Consider the following 24,709-nt stretch of genomic DNA (forward strand, 5'->3'; position numbering starts at 1 on the left):
GTTGTTTAGATCACTAAATTTATGCGATGGTATCATGTGTGCAGAGTATTTACGTAATTTTGGGGATTGAGAGTGTTATTGCTAAAAACGTAACCACATATTTTTTATGATTTTCAGAAATCAGGAGAAGATGCAGATTTCATTGAAATTTTCAAGCAAGTTGTATGTCTTTGAACCTCGGTTTTAGATCTACTTGACTCAGGACTAGACAATTTGTGTGACGGTCTTCTGTCCATCCTTCAATGCTTGATTATTTGCTTTAAATGATTCATATTTGTGTAGAGTGTGTAACTAACTCCCTCTACATTTGATAAATGATTCATATTTGTGTAGAGTGTGTAACTAACTCCCTCTACATTTGATAAATGATACATATTTGTGTAGAGTGTGTAACTAACTCCCTGTAAATTTGAAAAATGATTCATATTTGTGTAGAGTATAGTATAGTTGCACGTACAACTGATACATGATTTACATTCGTACAGTTCCTGCAAACTTGATATGTGATTTACTGGAAGTAGACTGCATATAAATGTATGGAATCCACTAAGCATCACAATAGAGCATCACTTTAGTGAAAAAGAAAGTGAGGCTCCAGTGCAGATTGATCATACATTATACATTGTCCCCTTTACTCAGTCCACTGGTCACTACCCATGTAAACTAACTAAATGTCCTGTTGGTGGATTTTTACGCGATGTTTTGCTTCATTGTCAATCCTCTTGCATGTTACAGAGTCTGATGATGGAATTTAATCATCCTTGATTAATAAATATGCCACTTCATAGTCATTCCAGTTATGTCCTACATATATTTCAACTATTACAGTACAGTTCTTATCTAAAATATATGTCTTGTAGAATGCATATGCTTTTTATGAAACTTACAGGACGACATAAATCTGAATCGATCTATAATCATCTGATTTGTCAAATGTTGTAAATATATTTATGTGTTTTCAGCGATGATCCAGCTAACGTTAGTGAGCAGCCTAGTGTTGTAACAACACACAACAACACCAGTACCGTAGACCCACCTCTCAACACTGGTGCAATGTACAGTAATGTACCCACAGTTCCAACTATCAGACAACAGGATAATGTCGTGGCCATGTTTCCCAACTCAGGGACTAGCGAGCATGCAGGTATAGTAGCAATAGTACAACGTACCAGTGAAGAGCATGGTGCTGGATCAAGAAACACTGAACGTCATAATGATGTAACCGGACATCCCAACATTGGTGATCTGTATCATACTGTAATGACAAATTACAGGTCTTCTTGTTTAGTTGACAACATGGCTGTGATTTTGGAAGAAGTGTAAGATGTTTTAAAAAAATATTTTTCGGAAAGATCCAATTATGAGATGTCACGTTGTATGGTTGCTGTATGCATTCATGCTAAGAAAAAAATTGATCAAAAGTCTTTGATCAAAGTATATGAAAAACAAAATTTCCTTCTTGAGGCCAATCTGTGCCTTTTCAGCGATACACTACTTTATATGAGATAGTGGAAATTCTTTTGTCTAGATGAGTCATAATAATGCATAATAAGATGCAGGTAACTCTAACTAGTTCATTTTACATGCTGGACTATGTATTTTTGTGCCAAGTGACCTGTTTATGTTTCCATCTGCAAAAAGGTAACTGTTTTCTTAACATTAAAGACTGGTTTAACACAAACACACGCACACCGATAAGCACCGATTGCTAATATATCTATTAACTAGTTAATCTTGTTGAATATCTTCTGCTTTGTTATCCAAGTAAAATATATTAATTCATGTATATAGCTTGGCTTCAATTACATGTTTACAGTGGATATCTTTATTTCTCACTGCCACATGCACATGAATGAGTGTTTGCCCTTTGAATTAGTCTACGGGAGACGATGGCATAGCTCCAAAGTACGCTTTTGCTTATCCTTCTTTTTTTTTTCTTTTTTTTTCTAAAAAGAAAAAAGAAGGATAAGCAAAAGCGTACTTTGGAGCTATGCCATCGTCTCCCGTAGACGGACGGATGCCATTATTAGACTCCGTTGCTTTTCTTTTCTCTTGTTTCAGTATATATTGACGCCTTCTTAGTTTACAAAATTCCACCTGAATTTAGTAATTTAAGTACCTTGACTTCCTCTTTTTTGTTGCCACAGCAAGGACATTCATGACCCAGTAGTTGTCTTGCGCTATTTTCAAAAATCTGTAATGACTGGAAGACAATTAGACCAAACATCATTAACAGAACCGCTGGGGGGTGAAACCCAACCCATCTATGTGTCGCGGATGAATATGTTTGCAACAGGAATGGAGGAGATCTTGGAAGCGCCCAACCTTCCGGTATCCCTTGAGGTGACATTTTATGGAGAAGAGGCTTCCGAGCTAGGGGGACCAAGGAAGGAGTTCCTCACTCATATGATGCAAGAGATAATAAAAGAAGAATGGAGACTTTTTGAAATGGCTGAGGAGGGTGCATACACACTGAAAGATGACTCCGGTGGACTTGAAAGGAAATACTATTTTGGTGCAGGACTAGTTTGTGGTAAGTGTTATATTTTCGTTACTTGCTGTAGATTTAATTTTTACTATGCTGGTCATAATTCGGCTATCAATGGACAACATATTTGCGATGTGAAAATTAGGCAGAGCACAATATGCTTTCATGTTAATTTTTGTGATAAATAGCTTTGGTCTGCAATTTGGTAAGCAATCGATAAAGCAAATCGTCTGTCGTGTAAATTAATGGTATAGGTCTTTCATTCTGTTATTGAACGAAAGTATACTCTCTCTCTCTCTCTCTCTCTCTCTCTCTCTCTCTCTTGACATATAAAGCGATCCTAACTGTTTTAGCAAAATATTTCTGACATTCTTTAACTCCTATACCTCAGTTTCAGTTTACACGACATTGTTGCATGCATGGTCAATACATTGCTATTTTTGGCGTGCACTTATATGTCACACGTATTTCAACACTAGTAAGATGTGATTGTGATGACCCACATTTCTTGCTTAACAGGCTGTGCCTCGTTTTTGGAGTTAATAAGCGTGAAACAGAAAAATGATTCATTTGGTTTAAATATATCTTTCATTTAATATCACACGCGCGTCATCTTTGGTACTTTTCTAAAGTACCCATTCTATTCTTGTTAACAATATTTTTAGGTTTGTCATTGATGCAGAACGGGCCTCTACCATGTTTCCTAACAGAAGAAGAATTGGAAACGCTCATGTCCCAAAACTTAACACCAGTCCAGGCACAATTTAGAGATGGCTTAAATCGGCTTGGTTTTGTTGATGTAAGCACAAATGAGTATCTAAACTTTCCCAAACCTACAGCTGTAACCCGGACCTTTAAAACTCTTGTAACCTGTTATCATTATACACTAAAAATCTTGGCAGTGATTTTGGGACCACAATATACAATATAGCTTGTTTATTAAATAAGGATTGTAAACATTGTTAAGGTTATTTTAAAAGCATAAGCTTAGCATGTATTAGATTATGTGAATATCAGCTAATCTCATCAAGCTTTATAAATTTAGTAACCCTCATATTTTCCAATTCTTGAGAGGTAAACTGAAGATGCGCATAACTAGATAAGAATCAAACTGATAATAAAGTCTTATGTGCAAATAGAAGTTATGGTACAAAGTCCATTTTGTTATTGCAACCTTGCCAATGAAATAGTTTGGGTCGATTACAACTTTTTTATTTATTGAAATGTTACTTTTCAGTTAATGCGCCGAAAGCCGTGTATTAAATATCTCTTCAGGCCTTCTGCATGGTCAACTCTGACACAGAGAAAATTGATCCATGTCCTAAAACCAGTATTCTCAGATATCGGATCTAACAGAAGATTAAAGAAGGATGGTACATATAAAAAATTCATAGCATACCTTAAAGAAGTTTCAGGTAAATATATAACATCTGTAAAGATAACAAGAAAGAGGTCGTTCTGATTGCATAGATTATAGATATACATTTATCAAAATGAAATATGTGGTAAATGTTTTTCGTTTGTGCCATGGTTATAATTGAACTAGTTTCTTAAAGATTATTATTAACATAATGATATTACATGTTTACTCCTGAATTACTCCATACTGTCTAAATTGTATCTGTGTTCAGTCCATTGTACCTATGTTGTGTTAGATTAACATGATTACTAGGACTCCAATACATACACATTTTGAGAGACGTTCGATGTGAAAGGTTTATATAGCCTCTAAAGAGAGGTGGACATTTTCTTCTTTTACATTCACATTTCTACGACTTATTGTAAAACAATATGTTCAGTCCTTCTTTGTGGCAGCTAGCTAGGTTTGCATAACCGATAAACACACACACAAACACAGATATATATATATATATATATATATATATATATATATATATATATATATATATATATCCTTTTCTATGTGTTAATACCGGTTATATCTCATTGTGTAGTATAAAAAACGTGACATTTCCATTTCAGCGAGCTTCACATGTTCAAATATAAAATATATTGCTTTTTGTTTCACATGAAATATATTCGGCATTAACACATGAAAACAACATTTTAATTTTATTAAATAACAAACTTGATGTTATGTTTATTGTATGAAACCTACTCCTGAACAGAATGCTAGTAGAATCACTCTTCAGCACGCAACCACCATCCCCTATTTTTGTATTCACCGCACTGTGAACGGCATTCAATATCAGCGAGCGGCTATTGGTACATCAGCACATTCAAAACTGGAATTCACTCCGATTAGTCTACATCTTTGGCCTTGTAATAAAACATTTATGACTATTTGGCATCCATTTCACTATACTGCAAGTTTTCTTTTTTAAATTTTCATTTCGTATTCTAGAGAAGTAAATTAGTTGTTAAATTTTACAAAACTTGCTGGTTTTCGCGTTGTTCTGTCACTTGGTTTAAGACCATATATTTGAATATATATATATATATATATATATATATATATATATATATATATATATATATATATATATATATAAATTTCTATTGCTTTTTATAGGTGGTAGAAGAGGAACGGAGAAAGCCAAAGTTACATTGGAGAAAATATTACAGTTTGTGATGGCATCTGCAGAGATACCAGTTTTAGGATACTACATGCCACCCAAGATTGAATCTTTTGATGATGGAAGTATGCTTCCTAGAAGTTCTACTTGCATAAATGTCCTTTATTTACCTTTGGGACATTTACCAGATGATGCCGCATTATTTTTCTTTTTTGACTTTGCATTTCTGAACGAATACTTCGGAAAAATGTAATCTGACATTTTTCACCTCAGTCAAAATCTGCTTGGAGATAGGGAATGGAAAAAAAAAGCAATTTATTTGTCTGATTTTACTAGCATTGAATATTTGTTTTATCATAAACTTCACAGAGATGATGACAATTTACAAATAATTTAGTTCTATAAGTTATGAAATGAAACTTTAAGAGGAATTTATAGTATTATGAATTAAATCGAAAATAACACTGTGAAGTGTCGAAGTTTGAATTGCAGTGAACTTTAAAGTTGAATGTATTGGTCATTAATATTTTATCGCGTTTAAGCCAGAAAAGTGTTGTGAGAGATGACTTCGACCTTTCTTCGTTCATCTCTGCCCATGTCAGTGCAAACTTCAAAGGGGCAGCATTCCAACTAAGTGAAATTGACCGGGCTATCTTAACACGGCCCTTACTAAGTAAACATTTGAACTACCAACCCTAACCGCTTGGTAGGAACCTATGTCCACTTATCATTTTTCAAAGGGAAATAGTTACGCACCGTCATTCACAGATTCCGACCTGTCTAAACCTGATAAAAGGAATTATTTCTTTGGGAAAAATTAGGGACCGCTGCCTACGAGTGGGCAGAATAAATTAAGGCGTGCACTTTAGAAGCAATCAGACTTTAAAGTGACGACCTAGTCAAAATTCATAAGTCTGAAATTTGCTGAAAGAGGAGTCTAGACTTCCGAGGAGGCCTAAAGAGAATATTGCTCTCCTTGTTCAACAAGAAAAGGACCAGGAGACCGTCTTGTTAAAGAAAGACAGGTTTTAATGCTCGGAAGCGTATGTTCTGAAAGAGAACATCAACAAGGTACGCAATTTTAGTTTCACGTAATATTCTATTGTTTGAATGTTTGTTTATACAAATGTGTTTTCTATGATTAGTTTTCCATATATGTATCGTTTATTTAATTTCATGGAAATGTGTTGATGCTAGAGTTTTTGTGCAATTTATTTTATTTAATTTCATGGAAAGTGTTGATGCTAGAGATGTTATGCGATTTAATTTTTATTCATTTTCATGGAAAGTGTTTATGCTCGAATTGTTATGCAATTTACCTTTCAATTTTACAGTTATTAGTTCATTGGTAGAATTGATTGCATGCGATCCAAATGTTCATATATGTAGGATTTCAAAGGATTATTTGCAATAACTTCCTTTGTTTGTTAGGACGATACTTACCTAATTATATCTGATTTTGTAATGTTTGAATAATCTTGTAGGTTAAGGATTGCTGCGAGTTACAATTTGTGAATTTCATGCAATATCAATCGAACATGTAGTAGCATATGTAAAAGAATACGGCAATATTCGATAGACGCTCGCGTGGTAATTTAAGACCTGCAACTGGAAGCAAGGTCATTGTCCTACCATACTAAGTCAGGATTTACACAGTGTGTGGATAGCCAACATGCTCTGAGTAACGTGAGGGAATGTTGTGTACGTCTAGAGAGTGGGGTATACAGAAATTTAGGGGTAATTTTGTCTTTTAAGGAACATCTTTATGGGATAGAGATTGGACAGTCTGAAGACAGAAGTCTGAGGAAAAGAATGACGAAGTCAGAATAAAAGGACCAGTAAGTCCATGAATGGTCAAAGCACACAGCTTAGCGAGGATGAACTAGGAGACGTGGATATACGGTCAAGATAGGAAGGTGGTGATGCAAATCATTCGTGGACATTGCGCTCTTTTCAACTTTTGTTATGATGATGAAATAAATACAATTTGGACGCGCCTGTTAAATTCTATTGATATAATCTAACTTGAATTGGAATTGACGTTATTAATTTGTTCTAATTAAATGTGTTATTTTCTTGTCAAAGGGGGCTCGTTTTGCTTTATTTCTTCCAGGTATTCTCGCTCAGTTCTCTGTTGAAATTATATTCTTCTTTCACTCCCGCCGGGCTATAATATCGAGGGAGGTCATCCTCTAGATAACTCCAGCCAAATCCAATTGAATACCCCTCTTACTAAGAGGGAAACGTTACAAATACTAAACGTTATACTCCAAGTCCAAAAGAATAGGGTGTTTCATATGAATTCCATATCCTGAATGTGCTGATGTACTAACATTATTAATGTATAACAATGGCATTGTCTAGAACTCTTTTGAATGAATTCACAATAATAACAACAATCACAGAATAATATTTTAGTGAAAAGTCAATGAGATCTTTGTAATTTTGATGAGTAATCCAACTCTCAAATTATATCTAAACAAAACATTAAATATATCTGCAGAATAACATTAAATAAGAACAAAGAAAAATCGGAATGAATTCATTGTTCAACTCCTATACCTTGTATACACTTTAAGGCTCTACGTTGAATTAATTTCCTACTCGATATAGATCTATCTATCAACACCTCCCATTTCACATGTTTCACAATACCTCTCACTGCGACAGAGCTCATCAGGCTTAATCATCAAATGTGAAATTACCCCAAACTTGTAAACAGGTCCATTATTAAGATTGATTTTGAAATGAGTCAGCACATATTAATGTACCTTCAATGCAATCTTAAGTAATGCACCAAAAAGGAAAAAAACAATATATACGTAACAATATAGGTATAATTTAATGTGAGACGGACATAGCAATATATATATATATATATATATATATATATATATATATATATATATATATATATATATATATATATATATATAACTCGATAACTCGTACACAACAGAGTCCACAAACATAGACCGCATTATAAGCGAGGGCGCGAGTTACCGAGGTACCTCCAAAAATTGTTGAAACTTCGCTTTGACATCGAGAAAACCGAGGGAGTGGGGAAGCGTTAGGGAATTGGGCTGTTTACTGACTGAATCCTCATTTTACAATCACGTCGATAACAATTTTTAATAACGCGCTTTTTCTAATGAAGTTGTTCGTTATTTTGTATACATAACATTTATTTTCAAAATGTCCAACTTGTAAAAGATCGTTCCAGCTGGTTTCAACAACCATCACGTGAAAAATCTGTGTAACACGTCAATGCATTTTATTTTATTGATGAGTCTAATTCCCATAGTGGTATTTAATAGTATCCTGCCAAATCGGGAGTCCACAGAGCAGGGAACTAGACTAAATGTTGATATACCCCCAAACAAGAATCCTTTTTTAAAAAACAAAATAAAAAAACGCGACATTTATTTCGTGAAACGATCTTCTATGTCGAAACTCATTTTTTGTATTGTTCAATTAGTACAATATTGATGTCGTGATTTCATTGGAAGTATTAATGAAACTTCTTATCATCCTTGAGGATATCTCTAAGTGCCAGTTCAAAAATTCTCTGAAACTCGCTTGCCCACAATGGTCCGTATCTGTGAAAACAAGCTCTTTATTTTACGAAGTATTCATTTCGCTTGGCTGCATTGCTATCTTTGATAACAGTTATGAAAGAGTCTGTTAATTTAAGGTAGTTTATGTTACATACACGATAACATTTATAACAGTGTTCGATTATTCAAATGAAGCGAGTTCACACGATATACGACCGGGATCACTAGATTTTAAGTTTATAAGATTTTTGTGCCTTTTAACTTTTCTTTTATTCGACCTTTTTTATTTGATTCAAAAGACATAATTAACGTGATAATACAAAGGAGGCCAGCTTTTCGTTCAATGCACCACAAGTCAGTTATCAAAACACGGTCGGCACTTAATTAGGTTCTCGGAGAAACGCGCGAGGACATAGCTGCTAAGAAAGATTGACGCATTTTACGTTTAGTTACAAGAGGACACATTACATTTATGATGATTACACTTAAAAGAAACTAAAAGATAGAACTAGAACACAACTTTCAGTTGATAAATACATTATTTAATTTGTATTTATTTATTAAAGTACTGCTTCCACTCGGCTTAAGTGACATTTTCATTGATTGAAATTAACTTAGACAAAAATCAGGGTACATAGAATCAATCATGGAGGATTACAAATATACACCAAGCAGAACGGAAAGTGCCATCCCTGAATTACACAGAAAAATGCTTGATAATACTGACAGAATTTGTATAAATACGAATAAATACAGGTAAGACGCGTACTCTGCGGAGATTTCAGTTGAATTAAATCAAAAGCATGTTCTATTACCGCTTATTGGATCTTTATAATACAAAAACTATCAACACTATTAATTAGATTTTAGTACAGTCGGACATACCTATTAGGAGTAGATTTGATACTCAGATTTCAGTTGACGAAGTCTTGCGCAAGTTATTCATTTATTATTTTAAACATAGAGCTGTATTGGATCACAGTCTATTTAATAACGAACAAAGATTATGTTATTAATACATTTGTAATCTTACAAATAGGGAGTTAAGATGAATTTAATTACAAATGGAGGAATGAAAAAAAGTTGTCACTGATGACAAGATACTGCTTTGAGCAATTGCAGAAAGTAAAATCGCCCCATATAATCAACGGAAATGTAGTAGAGTACATGAATTATCGACTTCAAACTTCCAAAACCTCATCTACAGAATCTAAAGCATGCAAATATGGTTCAATGTCAGAAAGGTCAGCTACGTGAATTCCACGCATTTTGGCATTGAAAGAATGCAACTGTTCCTCATTAAGTAGCTCTATTGATGGCACGTCGATATTGTCTTCATCACTTGGCTCAGGTAACGGTGCATCTAAATCCATTCCATACTCTGGTAGAGCGTCCTAAATGAAGAAAATAATACTAATAATAATTTTGTCTGCAATGTATTCATTCATTTTTTATAGTTAAAAAAAACTGATTCAAAGACACAATTAAGTTTGGCTCTTAAGAAATGAATTCGTTTAAGAGAATGAGCTACGGTGGCTCAGTTCTAACTTCCAAATATCACCAACAAATGTTAGGCTAAGAGAATAGCATATACTGTCTTGCAGAACCGGCAATAAAAAAATTTGTAATTAGGTCTCTGCATGGTAAACTCATGAAAGTTTTCCGTGTTGTTGTTGTTGTTGTTGTGGGGTTTAACGCCATTTTTCAGCACGATAGGCTATACATGGCGGCCAGTATTAATGGTGGAGGAAGAACCCGGAAAACCCCGGAAAGAACCACCGACCCACGAGGAGCTACTGGCAAGCTTTCTCACATGCCCACATTGGCTGAATCTTAGACTCGAACCGCCGCAGACAGAGGTGAGATGGCAGTGATCCGTAACGAAGAGCGCTTTAGACCACTCGGCCACTCGGGGCCCGAAAGTTTTCCGTGCTAAAAGAAATTGTTCCTCGATATTGGACAAACAGTTTTCTGAAATTCTAAAAATTTTGTCGAATACTGTCTGTTAAGTTATATAAAGCAGAAATGTTACAATCAGATGTCCTTTAAATGCTATTTATATTGGCATGCATGGAATTTTGCTTTATATTGTTATTGTAATGTTTCGCTGATTGTAAATTTGGTATGTTTTATGAGCTTGATAGAATATATTTCGAAAATACAGGTACTTTCCACTTAACGAAGTAGCACACTGTGAAGTTGTAGTCATTTGTTACGACTTTGGTAATCAAATACACTGCTAATTAGAAGCACACACACACACAGAGACATTGATAAAATAATGGTAGGTATTTTAAGGAACGTGCAGATTGTATAGTGCCCAGTTTCAAATCTCTTCAGTCTTTCTGTTTTTTTTTCTTTAACAATAGGCCACATTGCTTAAAATGAGACAAGCTTCTCACCTGATCTAATTCTTCGAAGTATTCGTTAGCAATTACTTGATTCTCGTTAAATATACGCTGCAGTCCAAGTATAAATAGCTGGCAGGGAGTCTTGTTGTTCTCAGTTTTCAGTTTATGATTGTTCCATGAATTCATAAACTGGAATAGTCTGTCGTTTATCACATTTCTGTACACATAATGCAAGCAGAAGACATATTTCTCCGAATCTGGATCAAAAGAGCCTTTGACTTCCAATGATACGAAAAGCTCATAAAATAAAGAAAGCACAGCATTATACACATCACGCCATAGCCTCTCTATCCTCGAATTATGGACACTTTTTCCAGTTAGAAAACTTCCCCTATTAAGGCCCCGACGAGGGTATGAGAGCATGTACTGAGCAACTTCACGGTTTTCCACACCCATGTCCCCTCTCACTCGGGAAGGAAGGCCCCATTTGGAAACGGCTTCAGTGAAATGGTTTAAAACTGTTGAAGCTCTATTATCACAGTTGCAAGCTAGGTAGACAATAAGTCTTGTGAAACCATCGATGCATCCGTGTATTACAAAACGCCATCTGCAGAATATATGTATATCGCTTTCCACGTTATATGAGACAAGAAAATGAATTGCTTTCCTGCAAGAGATGGATATAACAATGATAACACCGCGCGTTTTATTATTAATATAAAGTAGATCACTAACACATTGTTTGATCTCTCACTCTCGAATGTCGACCATCATACCTTACACTCCACATACATAAGTGTTAAATGTAAACTCACGTTATTAAGATATTTGAAAGTAGCTAAGAAATGCATTATAACTGAAGAAAATCTCCAAGTGTTCCTATAAAGTTTGCTAAGCAACTGAATGTCAACACATTCTTGATTCATTCTTATTAAACATTGTATTGCTCAGATATTTGTAAGATTCATAGTTATTGGTGTCATATCTTAATTAAACATGAATACTAAATGACCAAATAACTTATTGATGTCCATATGAATATCAAACCCAGTTTCCTCAAAACTATGAAATAATATTTCTCTCTTGTCTTTATATTTATAACCAATGCAGGCAAAATGTTTTTCGGCCTCTGCTTTGTTTACACAAATGGAGTAATATTTAGCATCTCTTGGAATAATAACTGTAAGACAACCGCGAGTTTCAACTGTACCAATGTTTGAAGCTGTTTCTGTTCCAAGCTTATTAATATTTATCTCCCAAACATGTTCAAATCCTAAATATCTGATTAAGCTTGTTAGAATCTTGCACTATATAGTCGTGTCACTGTTTTGTGTTTTCATGTGCACATTTGTATGCAAGGGAGTCCTTTAGGTGTTCCGATAGATGTACCCGGCATTATGTGTTCAACATTGCATATGAGATGGAAATACTCCCCTAACTCGATGCTGCTAAACGTTTTAATGTCCAAAACAAAATGTCAAAATCCTAATGAATAGTTAGTCATAAACATTCATGTCATTTAACCTCTTTACATCAATCAGAGTCTATTATGTCAAATTTCATGATCGTAAGTTGTAATAGGTTGATGAATAGAGTTTATAAATTTAGCCCCCTACCTTCGTATTTGTCTGCGATGGCTACTTTTTACTTCGACAAAAATATTCAAGCTTACCAGAGCATTAAATAATTATTATGTTCTGCTAGCCTCAGTACAATTAATTTTATTTTAATTGCCAATTATTGATAAGTTTACCAACTTCATGAAATATTACCTCAAATTGTGTTAGTGTTAAAGAGTTAGACACCGTCTCCGTCGGCATTTTGCAAGCCATTACTTTTAGATGCATATATTATCAAATCATCTGCGCACATTAAGCAATTAATATGAATATCATATAACACGACAAGATCACACGAGGAACAAAACATGTCTGAGAGATTATTTGTATATGCGTTATTTCATCAACTTGACCCACTACTATATGTCATTTCCAACATGATAGACTTGTAAAAATCGGGAAAATAAGCACCAAATTTACCCTTATCTAATCACCATCAACGTCCAAGATCAACATGAATTGAATATCGTTAATAATACTTACATTAACAAGTAACTAACTGCCATTGATTGATCTGATGTTATGATGTCCTTGCCGAATTTTCATGTTATACGTCCGAACTATTTAAGAGAACTGATTGAATTTTTTATGCTGTAACTTTTTTCCTTCCAATAAAATGTGTTTAGAATTGAAGGTTTTATCTTGGAGATGCTAAGATATAGAAAATTTGGAGTAAAATTATGTGTCTTAATTTTAGGATTTCGGAGCCTAGGAAATTAAATTAACAAAACTTTGGGTACTGAGAATTAGAGATTACACACAACTTTATTGTTAGCACATGTCATATAACTGAGTGGAACACTACCGTATCAGTTTGTGATTGCCATTCATATGCCACAAGGCAAGAGGGGACGGAACTGAATAAACCCTTCGCTGTATACACCGTAACTGCCTCAGTTGTTGTCCAGCCGGATCTACAGTTCTAACTGCTCTCCTTATTCTCTCTCTTTGTACATGGATACCTTGTGAAATGAGATGATCTTCGATTGTCTTTAAACCTAAAGAAACATGTATTTAAAACATGACTACAAGCATTGATTTCATAAAAAAAAAAAAAATTATTTATTTATTTGCATATATAACATTTACAGTCGGTACCATTCCAGGATATAATTAAGGATCTAAATCAATTAAAATGTGATTGGTCTCTTAGGTGATTCGGTAGCTCATTCCACAGAATGACAGTTGCATACATAAACTATTTGTTTGCCATGCAATGAGGTTTTCAATGTTGGGGCAATTAACATAATTCATTATCTAAAATTGTATTTCTAAACAAATATTTATTATATTCTTAAAACATATAAAATTATCCAAACATTGGGAAGCGCACACTTATTCAGAATTTGAAAGTCTCTAAAGTCATGACCTAAGTTGCACACTTTCAGGGTTGTCAGATTTGCCTTAAGAGTTAATGATAAATGCTTGTGTAAATAATCATACTCACACCTATAAGCACGCTTTTGTTGTTGTATTTTTCAAGCTTAGTAGTGTTCAGGTCGCTGCAGAAGTAGCAGGCCACTGGACTGAATTTGAAATATGATAGGATAAATGTATGCAAGATCGCTTGTTTGTTGACTCTGATTAACTTCGGACCAATACTTTCAAGACAGTTAAATGCCTTTAAGCTTTCCAAGATTTCGTTTTACATGCAAATCGAACTGCACTTGTTAGTCTATGACAATCACCGGCAGTTAAACGGTATCGGCACAGTTTATGAAAGCACTGATCATGTTTTCATCTGTTTAAATACCATTCTTGTTGCAAATAAAAATGAGAGTTTTTAACACACGTCAGTTATTATCTACAGTTTGAGCCCCATGCCGAAATATCTTTTAGTCGGCGCTTGGGCTATGTTGGGCAAAGTCGCTGTATGGAAAAATGACCAGGAGTCACTACAAAGTTAGAGTCGTTAATTGATCTTTAAAAACAGTTGCGGAAAAGCAAATCCCCATCCCCAATAAAAATTTCAAAACTGATATAACAATATACACATCAATGAACATAAATTACAACTATTTTACTGTACACAGAGAAGTCATTTAGTTGAAGAAAAAGAACTCTTACCTGAACGAGGAAAGTTGTTGATTATTGAATGCACCATCGATATTAACTCATTATCACTTATATCACTGAATCGTATCCCATGAGTCAAGCGGAAGTTTGCTAGTCTCCGCTCTACAGTTCTCCTGCTTATCCCAAGCAAACTTGCCATATCTCCTGATGTAAAGTAATTTTCTGGAGAAAAATTAATACAGACGTGATTACAAATAATTTTCCAAAGCACGAGAAAGATTTTCCATATAAAGGTTTATGTTATGTGGATATAATAGAGAGAATATAAATCGGTTAGTAATGTCTAAAACACAAAATTTCAGCGTATAAAAAGCATTAACAGTCACTATAGACACATTTTAATTATATGTGTATAATAATACAAAATTTGCACCAGGAAGACGTTTTGAGCCCGAGCGCGATCACGATGGTTCAAAATCATCTGAGTTCTTGGGCAAACGTGTGCACACATCATAAGGTATATAGTATAGTTATTCTTACACGCTGAAGTCTTAGCCACTTAACTTGTATTCCAAATACCCAACGAATGAAGTTTCAAACAGTAAAAGAAAATAATAATGTTGAAACTGCGCGTGTAATTCTGATGCATGAAAACTGATGACGTCAATAAAAAGACATGAGGTCAAAGCACGCTGAGATTGCCCAATCAAATGTGATGTTTTATAACGTGATGCAAACACCATATGAATATAAACTGTCAGACAGATTTTTTTAAAAAAAATAATGTTTTACAGCATTTGGTAATAAAAATATTATTTAATTAAAACGAAAATAAAAGCAATGGTTATTTTGAGACGCATAGGATATATGTTTCTAATAATATCCTATCTTTTTATACTTTCTACTTGAAGAAAGTTTTGCGTTATGAAATAATTCAATTAATTTTGAAAAAATGCACTACATGACTATGTATATATATATATATATATATATATATATATATATATATATATATATATATATATATATATATCATGTGGAATAAAGAATCATGCAAACAAACCAAAGAAAACACAATTTCTCTTATAATGTACGGTGGTAAAAGTATCGATTGTAGAATAGAATGTGAAGTCTTTGACAGTACTATATATTAAATTTCAATACATGGTTCTTTAAGGACTAAAATATTCGTACATGCTCCCATTTATTTGCAAACCTGCCAACACACACACACACACACCGATGTTAAAACGAAAACGCATCAAGGATATAAAAAAATTCACAAAACTTAGTCATTCAATTCATAATTTCTAACCTGATTGTCAAAGAGTGCCATGCAATGTCATTTTGTTGGCGTTTCGAATCAAACGGGAGTTTTGTAAGTAACATAGTCGCCATATTTGCATAGGCAAGTCTATGTTTTAAGCAACGGGGTAATGTAGTTCACCGTCTTTGATAATTTCAGTAATTCCGGACATTTTTGGTGTTACATGTCTCTAACGTGTATACAAGAGTTGTCCTTTTTATTTGCTCAGTTTGGTCACGAAATATTAAACATAGACATTTTTAATGAAATGGACCGTTCTATAAACCAGAAAAGGTCAGTGAGCAATCTGTCGCTTGTTTATATCGAGAGCGTACGTTTGATTTGAAATGCCAATAGGTCCGCAGTGTTAGGGAACTATTCTCAACTGTAAGTTAGAAATTATAAATCAGTGAATGAAATTACTTAATTTCGTGCTACTTTATGTTCTTGATACTTTTTTTATTGTAAAATTTGTAACGAGGTACAAACAAACGGGGTGGTGTGCGAATAATATACTCAGTGGCATTACCTAACTGATGTTTACCATTTATCATTTCCTAAGTGTTGTTGCATAAACAGCTTAAATCCCGATACTTTATAATATTCAGGATAACGAAATCATTTAGCCAGACGGACAGATAATGATACTCAAGAAAGAATGTCATGTCTTACAATATTGAAAACTATCAACGCTTAAAAATGACACCTCAATGATTTGCTTGCATACGGAAGCATTATCAAATATTGTGCATGAACATGAAAAAAAAAAAGAAGTTGGAAGCAGTAAACACTGCTTATGTGTTAGGGGATAACAATGGAACATGTAAATATAATATACAGCATATTAGTGTGTCAGTTGAGTTAAGAAATTACCGATGAAAAATTGTAGTTGTTCCTTTCTTATGTCATAAAGAGGTCTGCCCCTATGCCCAGTATAGACTTGCGACGCCCTGTACCGGTGGTCTTCGCTGACTGGCATAGAATTGATATCGGTTTTATCAAGGATACTACGAGCTTGTCCAAGTAGCTCAATCACTTCGACAGGCACTGATACATCCTGCAGGGAGTCCTCCATTAAAATCTCAATTCCACGTACCTGAGTCCTTATAATGTTCTCTGCTTCCATTCTATTTGACATGCGCTTTTTACACTTTCTCAATTCTTCCATGATAAAGTTTACTAACGACACCAATCCTGTTGAGCCAGAATACATTTTTGTGGTAACATATCATCAGAGTGAAATGGAATTCAAAAGTACCCCATTATCAAGAATGGCAAAACTTTCTTAAGAGTCGATTGTGTTCATTTGTCATTTCAGGCAATGGAATTGTGTTGATTTGAAGAGGCAATGAACTGGAAGTGATAAATGTTTCAATAGTTATAAAATCACACATTCATCGCAAGTAGTGAAGCTATTACATGTGGATAAAGCGTTTTTCCTGGACCAACGAGTGAATAATTGTGAGAAATGCTAAATATTACGGTGTTATTTCCAATTCAACATATTTAATCACTTTCGTATGTTATTTTTAAAATATCACTTTTAAATCACGAGACTGTTGAAAACATAACTCCAGCCTATGTGGAATGCTATCTATGCTATTATACGTAATAGCAATTGAAATTCTAAGTATAAGAATAAGACTTAATAGGAAGATTGAAGGTATTACAGTTAAAAATGTAAAATACGAAATAAAAATGCTACAGCATGCAGAAGATTGTACGAACTTTATTAAAGACCAAAATTCCTTTAAACACCTAGAGAAGGAATTTGAAAAATTTGGTAAGGCCTCTGGGTCATAAATAAATCATGAAAAAAATGAAATACTGAAAATAGGGAGCTAGAGAGGAAATCACTCAGGATTACCACCACACCTAATTAAAGAAAGAGCGAATGCATTGGGCATTTATTTTGGGATAAGAGAAGAACAAGAAAACTATAAAAATATGAAACAGAAATTAGAAACGAATGTGAACACATGGGCACTTACGCCATTATGTCTAATGGAACGGGCCCAAGTAGCCAAAACGTACATGTACGCGAATATAAATTTTATTACCAAGTCTATTGACATAGAAAATACAAGTTTAGAAAAACTAGATAAGGAGATTATTAATTACATATGGGATTTTAAGACCCACTACGTCAAGAGGGAAACTTTCTGTAGAGCACAAGAGAGGGGGGACTAGCACTCTCCAACCCCATTTGGATAAAGACTGCAAATATTATAAATATATTTAAAAAGATTAAAGCAATACCAACATCACCATGGGATGGAATATACATCTACTAGTTTGGGTTCACAATGAGAAACAGGGGGGACATTTATAAAAATAATAAACTTGTAAAAAAAAAACTAGAAATACCAAGAAAATTTAGACATATCAAAGAAATACTAACCAAATATAGGGATATAAAAAGTTTATGGGACCAGGAGGAAAACTAACATATAGATACATTAGAGAGGAAATAACAAAAGAAAAACTAAAAGTAAAGTAGAACAGGAGAACATAGAGATTAACTGGAAAAGAGCATGGGGGCACTGGACCAAATTACGCTCCCTAAAAATACAAAGCCTCTGCTTCAAATACATGCACAATGCATGATTGATAGGAGAGGTAGCAGTGAGACGGGACATGGTCAGAGTATCGCCAAAATGTTCACTGTGTGAAAAAGCCCCTTTTAGTAAACTACACACAATGATACAGTGCGAGAGCAGGAAAACATGTAAATTGAAACTGAAATAAACAAAGGGGGGGGGGGGAGATATCAAAAGGCAAATATATTATACATGGATGGAGACTTCATTAAAAAAAAAATTATACAAAATTACAGAGTACATAGTAGACACCATGATGGCCTGTGGGCAAATAATTGTGGTAAAGAGATAAAGAGAAGTATAAGGGGGAAAAAGTGATTTTCTTTCTATCTTTTTTGGACTGTTTTTTTTGGTTTTTTTTTCTTTATTCTTTTTTTCTTTATATATATATATATATATATATATATATATATATATATATATATATATATATATATATATAATTCTTACCTAACTTAGAAAACTTAATGACACAATATACAAAGATACAGGGAACCTACATGGGGAAAGTAAAGACTATGACATCATGGGGCTAAGTCACATGGCGCTACGCGAAGTGGACAGGCCCATGAAATAGTTTTGAAAAAATTCTCCATGTAGAACATAAACAGACCAAACTCAGACATAAAACACAAACAGGGGCTAATTCATAGTTTAAAATTTTACTTACTCTTTATCTATCTTAAAACCATACAGCTCCCGTACTGTATGGTTTGACCAACCCACATGCGGAAAATAAACAATTTTGGATTCTTTCTAATAAAATATTTAGATAAATTAATAAAAGGAGGCCTAACTCAACTCAGGAGAAACACAATGAAAATAAAGAAGTGTGGACCTTGAATCGAGCGTAACCTACCTATTGATACTCCTAGAGCTACCACGAGGAACGACACATTAAATTAGATTAAAACAAAAAACAAATTCCCAACAAAAAACAAGGGAAAAAACAATAGTACACCGTTTCAGCGTCAAAATTCAAAAACCAAAACTATTTAATCGAATATAACATAATATAATACATCGGATCCTAGATCCAAATTAGTAGAAAAGAAATACAACTGGGAAAAATAACATTGAATCTAAAATTGCGGTCTCAAACATATATATAAAATAGCATACACACAATACAGCACCACTACATATAGCAGATACTGAGACCTAGGCGACCTGTAGCAAAGGTCACAAAAAAATACAAGGGAAGGAACTTCGAACAAGGTGAAAAAACCCAGGCTTGGACGAACAACCATTTAGATAACACTAAGGAAACATAAATAGCCCATCAAAAATTCTAAGACTAAATTTTTTATATAAAATTCTATTTTAAAATAAAACATACTACATATCTGAGGGGGAAACACAAAAACATAAAATACCTTTTCAGTTTTTTGGAAATGGGGGGGCATCTGTCTGGTTCCCCCCTCCCCCCAAGTAATTAACAGCAGTCCAACAGCCATCAGAAACCACCTAGCTATGACTTGGAAAGGAACTACTATCAAAATTTACCTTACACTCTCAATTTGACCAGCTAGAAAAAAGAAGAAAAAAAACATAATATAGTACAAAGCTAAAATTGGAAAAGAATTACTATCCAAATTGCCTCAACACACTTAATCTACCCAAACAGCATTATCTCAGAGGGAACGTTGCCCTCACCCACAACATCAGATGAAGTTTCAGTAAAAAATTTCAAATAACATTTTGTGCTTGCGAAGCGCAGATGTCCACACTTACCTGCTGGATTATTCAAAGTAAAATTAAATATGTTTTGCTTTCGTAAGTATGTTAATACAAACTCGAATATGATTAGTATTCGTGTAAATACAGTACAGCACAATAAGGTGTATATACGTTACAGCACAATAAGGTGTAGATACAGTACAACACAATAACGTGTAGATACAGTGCAGCATAATAAGATGTAGATATAGTGCAGCACAATAAGGTGTAGATATAGTACAGCACAATAAGGTGCACATACAGTACAGCACAATAAAGTGTACACACAGTACATCACAATAAGGTGTAGATACAGTACAGCACAATAAGGTGTAGATACAGTGCAACACAATAACGTGTAGATACAGTGCAGCATAATAAGATGCAGATATAGTACAGCACAATAAGGTGTACATATAGTACAGCACAATAAGGTGTACACACAGTACAGCACAATAAATTGTACACAGTACAGCACAATAAAGTGTACACACAGTACAGCACAATAAGGTGTAGATATAGTACAGCACAACAAGATGTACATATAGTACAGCACAACAAGGTGTACATATAGTACAGCACAATAAGGTGTACATAGAGTACATCACAACAAGATGTACATATAGTACAGTACAACAAAGTGTACATATAGTACAGCACAATAAGATGTACATACAGTAGAGCAAAATAATGTGTACATATAGTACAGCTATACATATAGTAAAGTTAGGAGCTACCACGACTAATAATAATAATAATAATAATCATAATAATAATAACATTATTATCATCATTATTGTTATTATTATTATTATTATTATTAGAAGAAGAAGAAGAAGAAGAAGAAGAAGAAGAAGCATAACAGAATTAGAAATAGATAAAGCGATTTACCAATTAACTAGGAATAAAGCTCCGGGGTTAGATGGGATAACGCCCGAGTTTTATCAAAAGTTCAAAAAATATTTAATTCCAATAATGAAAATTCTCAACAATACCATTTATAAAAATATCAAGAAATGATAGAAAGCATGAAAACAGGAGTTATTACACTCATCTTCACAAACAAAGGCTAGACTTCAGGCCTAAAATATTGGAGAACAGTCTCGTTACTTAATATTGATTGCAAAATACTCAGTAAATATTTAGCAAATAGAGTTAAACCAATAATAAGGGTACATAAAAGATCCAAACCAAACGTATGGTGAAGAAGGCAGAAATATACAGAATAATATACTTTCAATAAAGACAATACTAGATTATACGGAAACATCTAATATTGATGGCGCTTTAATCCTCATTGATCAGGAGAAGGTGTTTGATAGGGTAGAAATGAATTATATTTTGCAGATATTGCATAAATTTGGATTTGGAAATGTATTCCAGAACTGGATCAAAACACTTTATAAGAATATAAAATCATTGGTACAGACCAATGGTGCAAAAACCAATCCGTTCTCAGTAAACGGTTATGTAAGACAGGGTTGTCCACTATCTATGTTAATGTACGAAACAGGGATAGAGGCACTACATAATGCAATCCAAAATCATAAAAGAATCCGAGGAGTAAGAGTAACTGACATGAGGGAGGAGTGTAAAACCTTCCAACATGAGGACGATTGCTCCAACTTTATAACTTCAAAGCGATGGTATAAGTATTTAATGCAGCAGTACAACCTTTTTGGATTAGCCTCGGGTTCAAAGATAAACCGAATTAAAACTGAAATACTACTTATAGGCAAATGGAAGGAGAATTATCAAGCGCTCCCTACAGAAGTCATAAGAAATCAAGTTAAAGGATTAGGAATAAATCTAGGGAAAGTCAGTAAAATGCTAAATTTTCTACAAATTAGGAAAAAATTAGAGAAACATGCTATAATATGGAATGATAGGCAAATAAATTTATTTGGAAAAATACAAATTGCGAAATCGTATTTATACAACTCGATTTGGTACGAATTTGACGTATCGGACTTTGAATTTATTTATCTAAATACATTTGAATCATTAATAATAAAATTTATACAGAATGGGATCCACAAATTACCAAAATACACATTATAAAAAGATAGGAAAAAAGAAGGACTCAATCTCATGGACTTGAGTTAAATAAGTAGTAAATTATATTTCCAAATTGAATAAACGTCAGGAAAATCCAGAATATCACTGGCAAGGCATATACCTTTACTGGTTTGGCTTTCTTCTATCCAGTAAAATAGCATGACAAAATTGCAAGTACACCCCAAAATAGCGTAAAGAATAACACAAACTATACAAAATTACAAAACAAGCAAAGAATATTGGACCATGTTTAATAGGAATGAATTGGAGAATATGATAAAACACAATACAAAAGTAAAGCCAAACAAGGTGGAAACACTAAATTTAGAAATTGACTTGAACATAGTATGAAAATCATTGGAAAAAAATAAAAGAGATAAGCAAACAAAAGAACATTTACCAATATCGACATGATGTAGGGTGGACAGGTGAAAATGCCCACAAGAGACACCTTATCTCAAACATCCCTCCTTGTCCCATGTACAAGGGACCACATAGCAAAAAACATAATTTTATACTACAGATCCTTAAATAAACAAAGACAAATATAAAAACTAAAAGTATAAGCAAATTAGGCAATTTTGAGCCCAAAAAATCTTCCTTATACCCCTAAAATAACAGACAACATTTTGTACAGAGAAGTGATAGACTTCATTTATAATGCTATGTAAAATAGAAGATAACAGCTTTGGATTACTGAATTATATACTCTGGAAAGCCTATAAGCGGCTAGCAAAAACTCCATCAGAAAAACAAACTAACTTTGAGAAACTAACCCCCGGAAAAGCCACTTATAATGAGCTTGCTATAAGGACACCGACAGACCCACCCACCCACCCCAACCAACAGACAAGGACCCGACTTCGGCATTTGAAACAAATGTAGCCGAAATAGACTCGTTAAACCAGACTATTAGAAATTAATTTCAGACAGAGAGATTTACCGTTCCTCTAAAACAAAGTGCGGGAGAAACTGGACCGAAATCCCGCCAGCTGATGACAGATAGAAGACAGCAGGCGGTGATTAAATTACCAAACAAGACCGAAAAGCGTGCCCACATAAACCTGCAACGTAATGAGAAACGGTTAACACAGAAGGGACTAACATAAGGACACATACGAGTAATTCATATTAAATACCACAGGGGAGAATTAGCAGTAAATGACCAGGAAATAGAGCAACAAAAAAAAAAATACAAAATAATTATTAAACACAGGGCAGAACAAGAGCTAATGAAACTTAGCCAACTTTTTTTCCTTATCATGCCTACAAAGAAACAAAGTAAAAAATCATATTGTCTCTGAAAAGCCGTCTTAGGTGCCTAGTAAAATTACACCAGAGACTCTTTTGATCTGCATATTTTCCATCACGTCCGCATGACGGAAAAATTTCAATCCCATCCCAGGGCAAAAGCAACCGAAGCTTGCTATCTAAAAGAACCCACATGAGTTGATGTAATTAATAACAATGTCATCGTGACCACTTTGGCTCATATATAACTACATACCTAACAAAATATTTGAAAAATGGAAAATCAGGAGCAGGACTCCCCGAAAGTGAGAGTCTTGCAACTGTAATACAATAGAAGAAAAAAAAATGGTAAAATATAGAAATAAAGAAATAAAACAATTTGTGACATAATAGTAAACGGAAACAGGACTCTACAGTGAACAAGCCACTCAGAAGTGGCACGCCAATGAGATTTTATGAAAGAATTCTGCAACCGTCCAGTTGAGAACTAATGACAATAAATAAACAAAAATGACATCTCTTCCCCTAGACGATCTCAATATGGGCATGACGACAGACTGATGACAATATCCACTCTAACAAACATTTTTTCCATCACGTCCGCCTGATGGAAAATTTCAATCCCTTTTCGGGGAGAAAGCAACGGAAGTTTTGATCTATACTAGAACACACATATGACGATTTATTAACGTTGATGTATTACCCTAAGGGTATCGCTTACAAATCGGTGATGCTGCTTTATTTTTAAAAATTTGATAGAATCCATCGCCTTTCGTTGTTATTTTCATACATCATTAGCTAAATTTTGGGTTTATTCAAGCATGATCTGTGCTTCTTCTTCGCCATAAACACTCCAAGAAGGCAACTGTTTATTGTTCACGTATTAGTCTTTCAAAATGTATGACTAAGCCCACCCCCCACCCCCCACCCCCCATTTTCAATACATTTGGAAAGGAGTGTGGTGTTTCAAATGCACTAAGAGTCGCGAATCATGATTTCTAATAAAATTATATTCGATCTCCCAGAAGAAAACTAAAAGGAAAAAAAACACACAGCAGTAATATGTTAATGCAAACTAGATTAAATGGAGGAAAAAGAAGATCTCTTACATACAGAACTTGGACGAATAATGCCTATGTACGTAAGGCCGGTAACATGAGACATACAAAAAGTTGCGGACAACAAATTGTTGGTTTAGTGCGTATGC

General features: G+C 34.0%; 2 protein-coding genes and 1 long non-coding RNA gene across 4 annotated transcripts; 1 reads left to right on the forward strand and 2 right to left on the reverse strand.

Annotated features, from left to right (window-relative positions):
* The first annotated feature begins 5,030 nt into the window (after positions 1-5,030).
* On the forward strand, positions 5,031-7,017 carry LOC149787892 (uncharacterized). The gene is made up of 2 exons (XR_016424392.1): positions 5,031-6,096; positions 6,781-7,017. It is a non-coding gene; the product is annotated as an uncharacterized LOC149787892 (long non-coding RNA).
* A 2,334-nt stretch (positions 7,018-9,351) lies between these two features.
* Positions 9,352-13,372, reverse strand: LOC149787893 (uncharacterized). 2 transcript variants are annotated; one of them, XM_089975681.1, is made up of 3 exons: positions 13,358-13,372; positions 10,985-11,540; positions 9,352-9,976 (listed from the first exon to the last, which is right to left on the reverse strand). In XM_089975681.1, exons 2-3 carry the CDS (start codon positions 11,387-11,389, stop codon positions 9,764-9,766), a joined length of 618 nt encoding a protein of 205 aa, XP_089831807.1. In that variant the 5' UTR covers positions 11,390-11,540; positions 13,358-13,372; the 3' UTR covers positions 9,352-9,763. The 2 variants fall into 2 exon arrangements, with proteins under 2 accessions (XP_089831807.1, XP_089831806.1); XM_089975680.1 differs by having other exon boundaries at positions 10,985-11,600; positions 13,358-13,371.
* On the reverse strand, positions 13,354-17,418 carry LOC149787894 (uncharacterized). The gene is made up of 3 exons (XM_089975592.1): positions 16,748-17,418; positions 14,620-14,790; positions 13,354-13,550 (listed from the first exon to the last, which is right to left on the reverse strand). The coding sequence occupies exons 1-3, from the start codon at positions 17,085-17,087 to the stop codon at positions 13,354-13,356; spliced, it is 708 nt and encodes a 235-aa protein (XP_089831718.1). The 5' UTR covers positions 17,088-17,418.
* Between the last annotated feature and the right edge of the window lie 7,291 nt (positions 17,419-24,709).

The sequence above is a fragment of the Sinohyriopsis cumingii genome, chromosome 11, assembly GCF_028554795.1.
Source record: "Sinohyriopsis cumingii isolate HCF-2022 chromosome 11, ASM2855479v2, whole genome shotgun sequence".
NCBI lineage: Eukaryota > Metazoa > Mollusca > Bivalvia > Unionida > Unionidae > Sinohyriopsis > Sinohyriopsis cumingii.

Coding starts and splice junctions, on each gene's coding strand:
- LOC149787893 (XM_089975681.1), bottom strand. CDS start 11,389: ATGGGTGTGGAAAACCGTGAAGTTGCTCAGTACATGCTCTCATACCCT. Junction 9,977..10,984: donor ACTTCGAAGAATTAGATCAG/GTGAGAAGCTTG, acceptor TTCTTCATTTAG/GACGCTCTACCAGAGTATGG.
- LOC149787894 (XM_089975592.1), bottom strand. CDS start 17,087: ATGTATTCTGGCTCAACAGGATTGGTGTCGTTAGTAAACTTTATCATG. Junction 14,791..16,747: donor ACAACTACAATTTTTCATCG/GTAATTTCTTAA, acceptor ATTTTTCTCCAG/AAAATTACTTTACATCAGGA. Junction 13,551..14,619: donor CAACAACTTTCCTCGTTCAG/GTAAGAGTTCTT, acceptor ATGTTTCTTTAG/GTTTAAAGACAATCGAAGAT.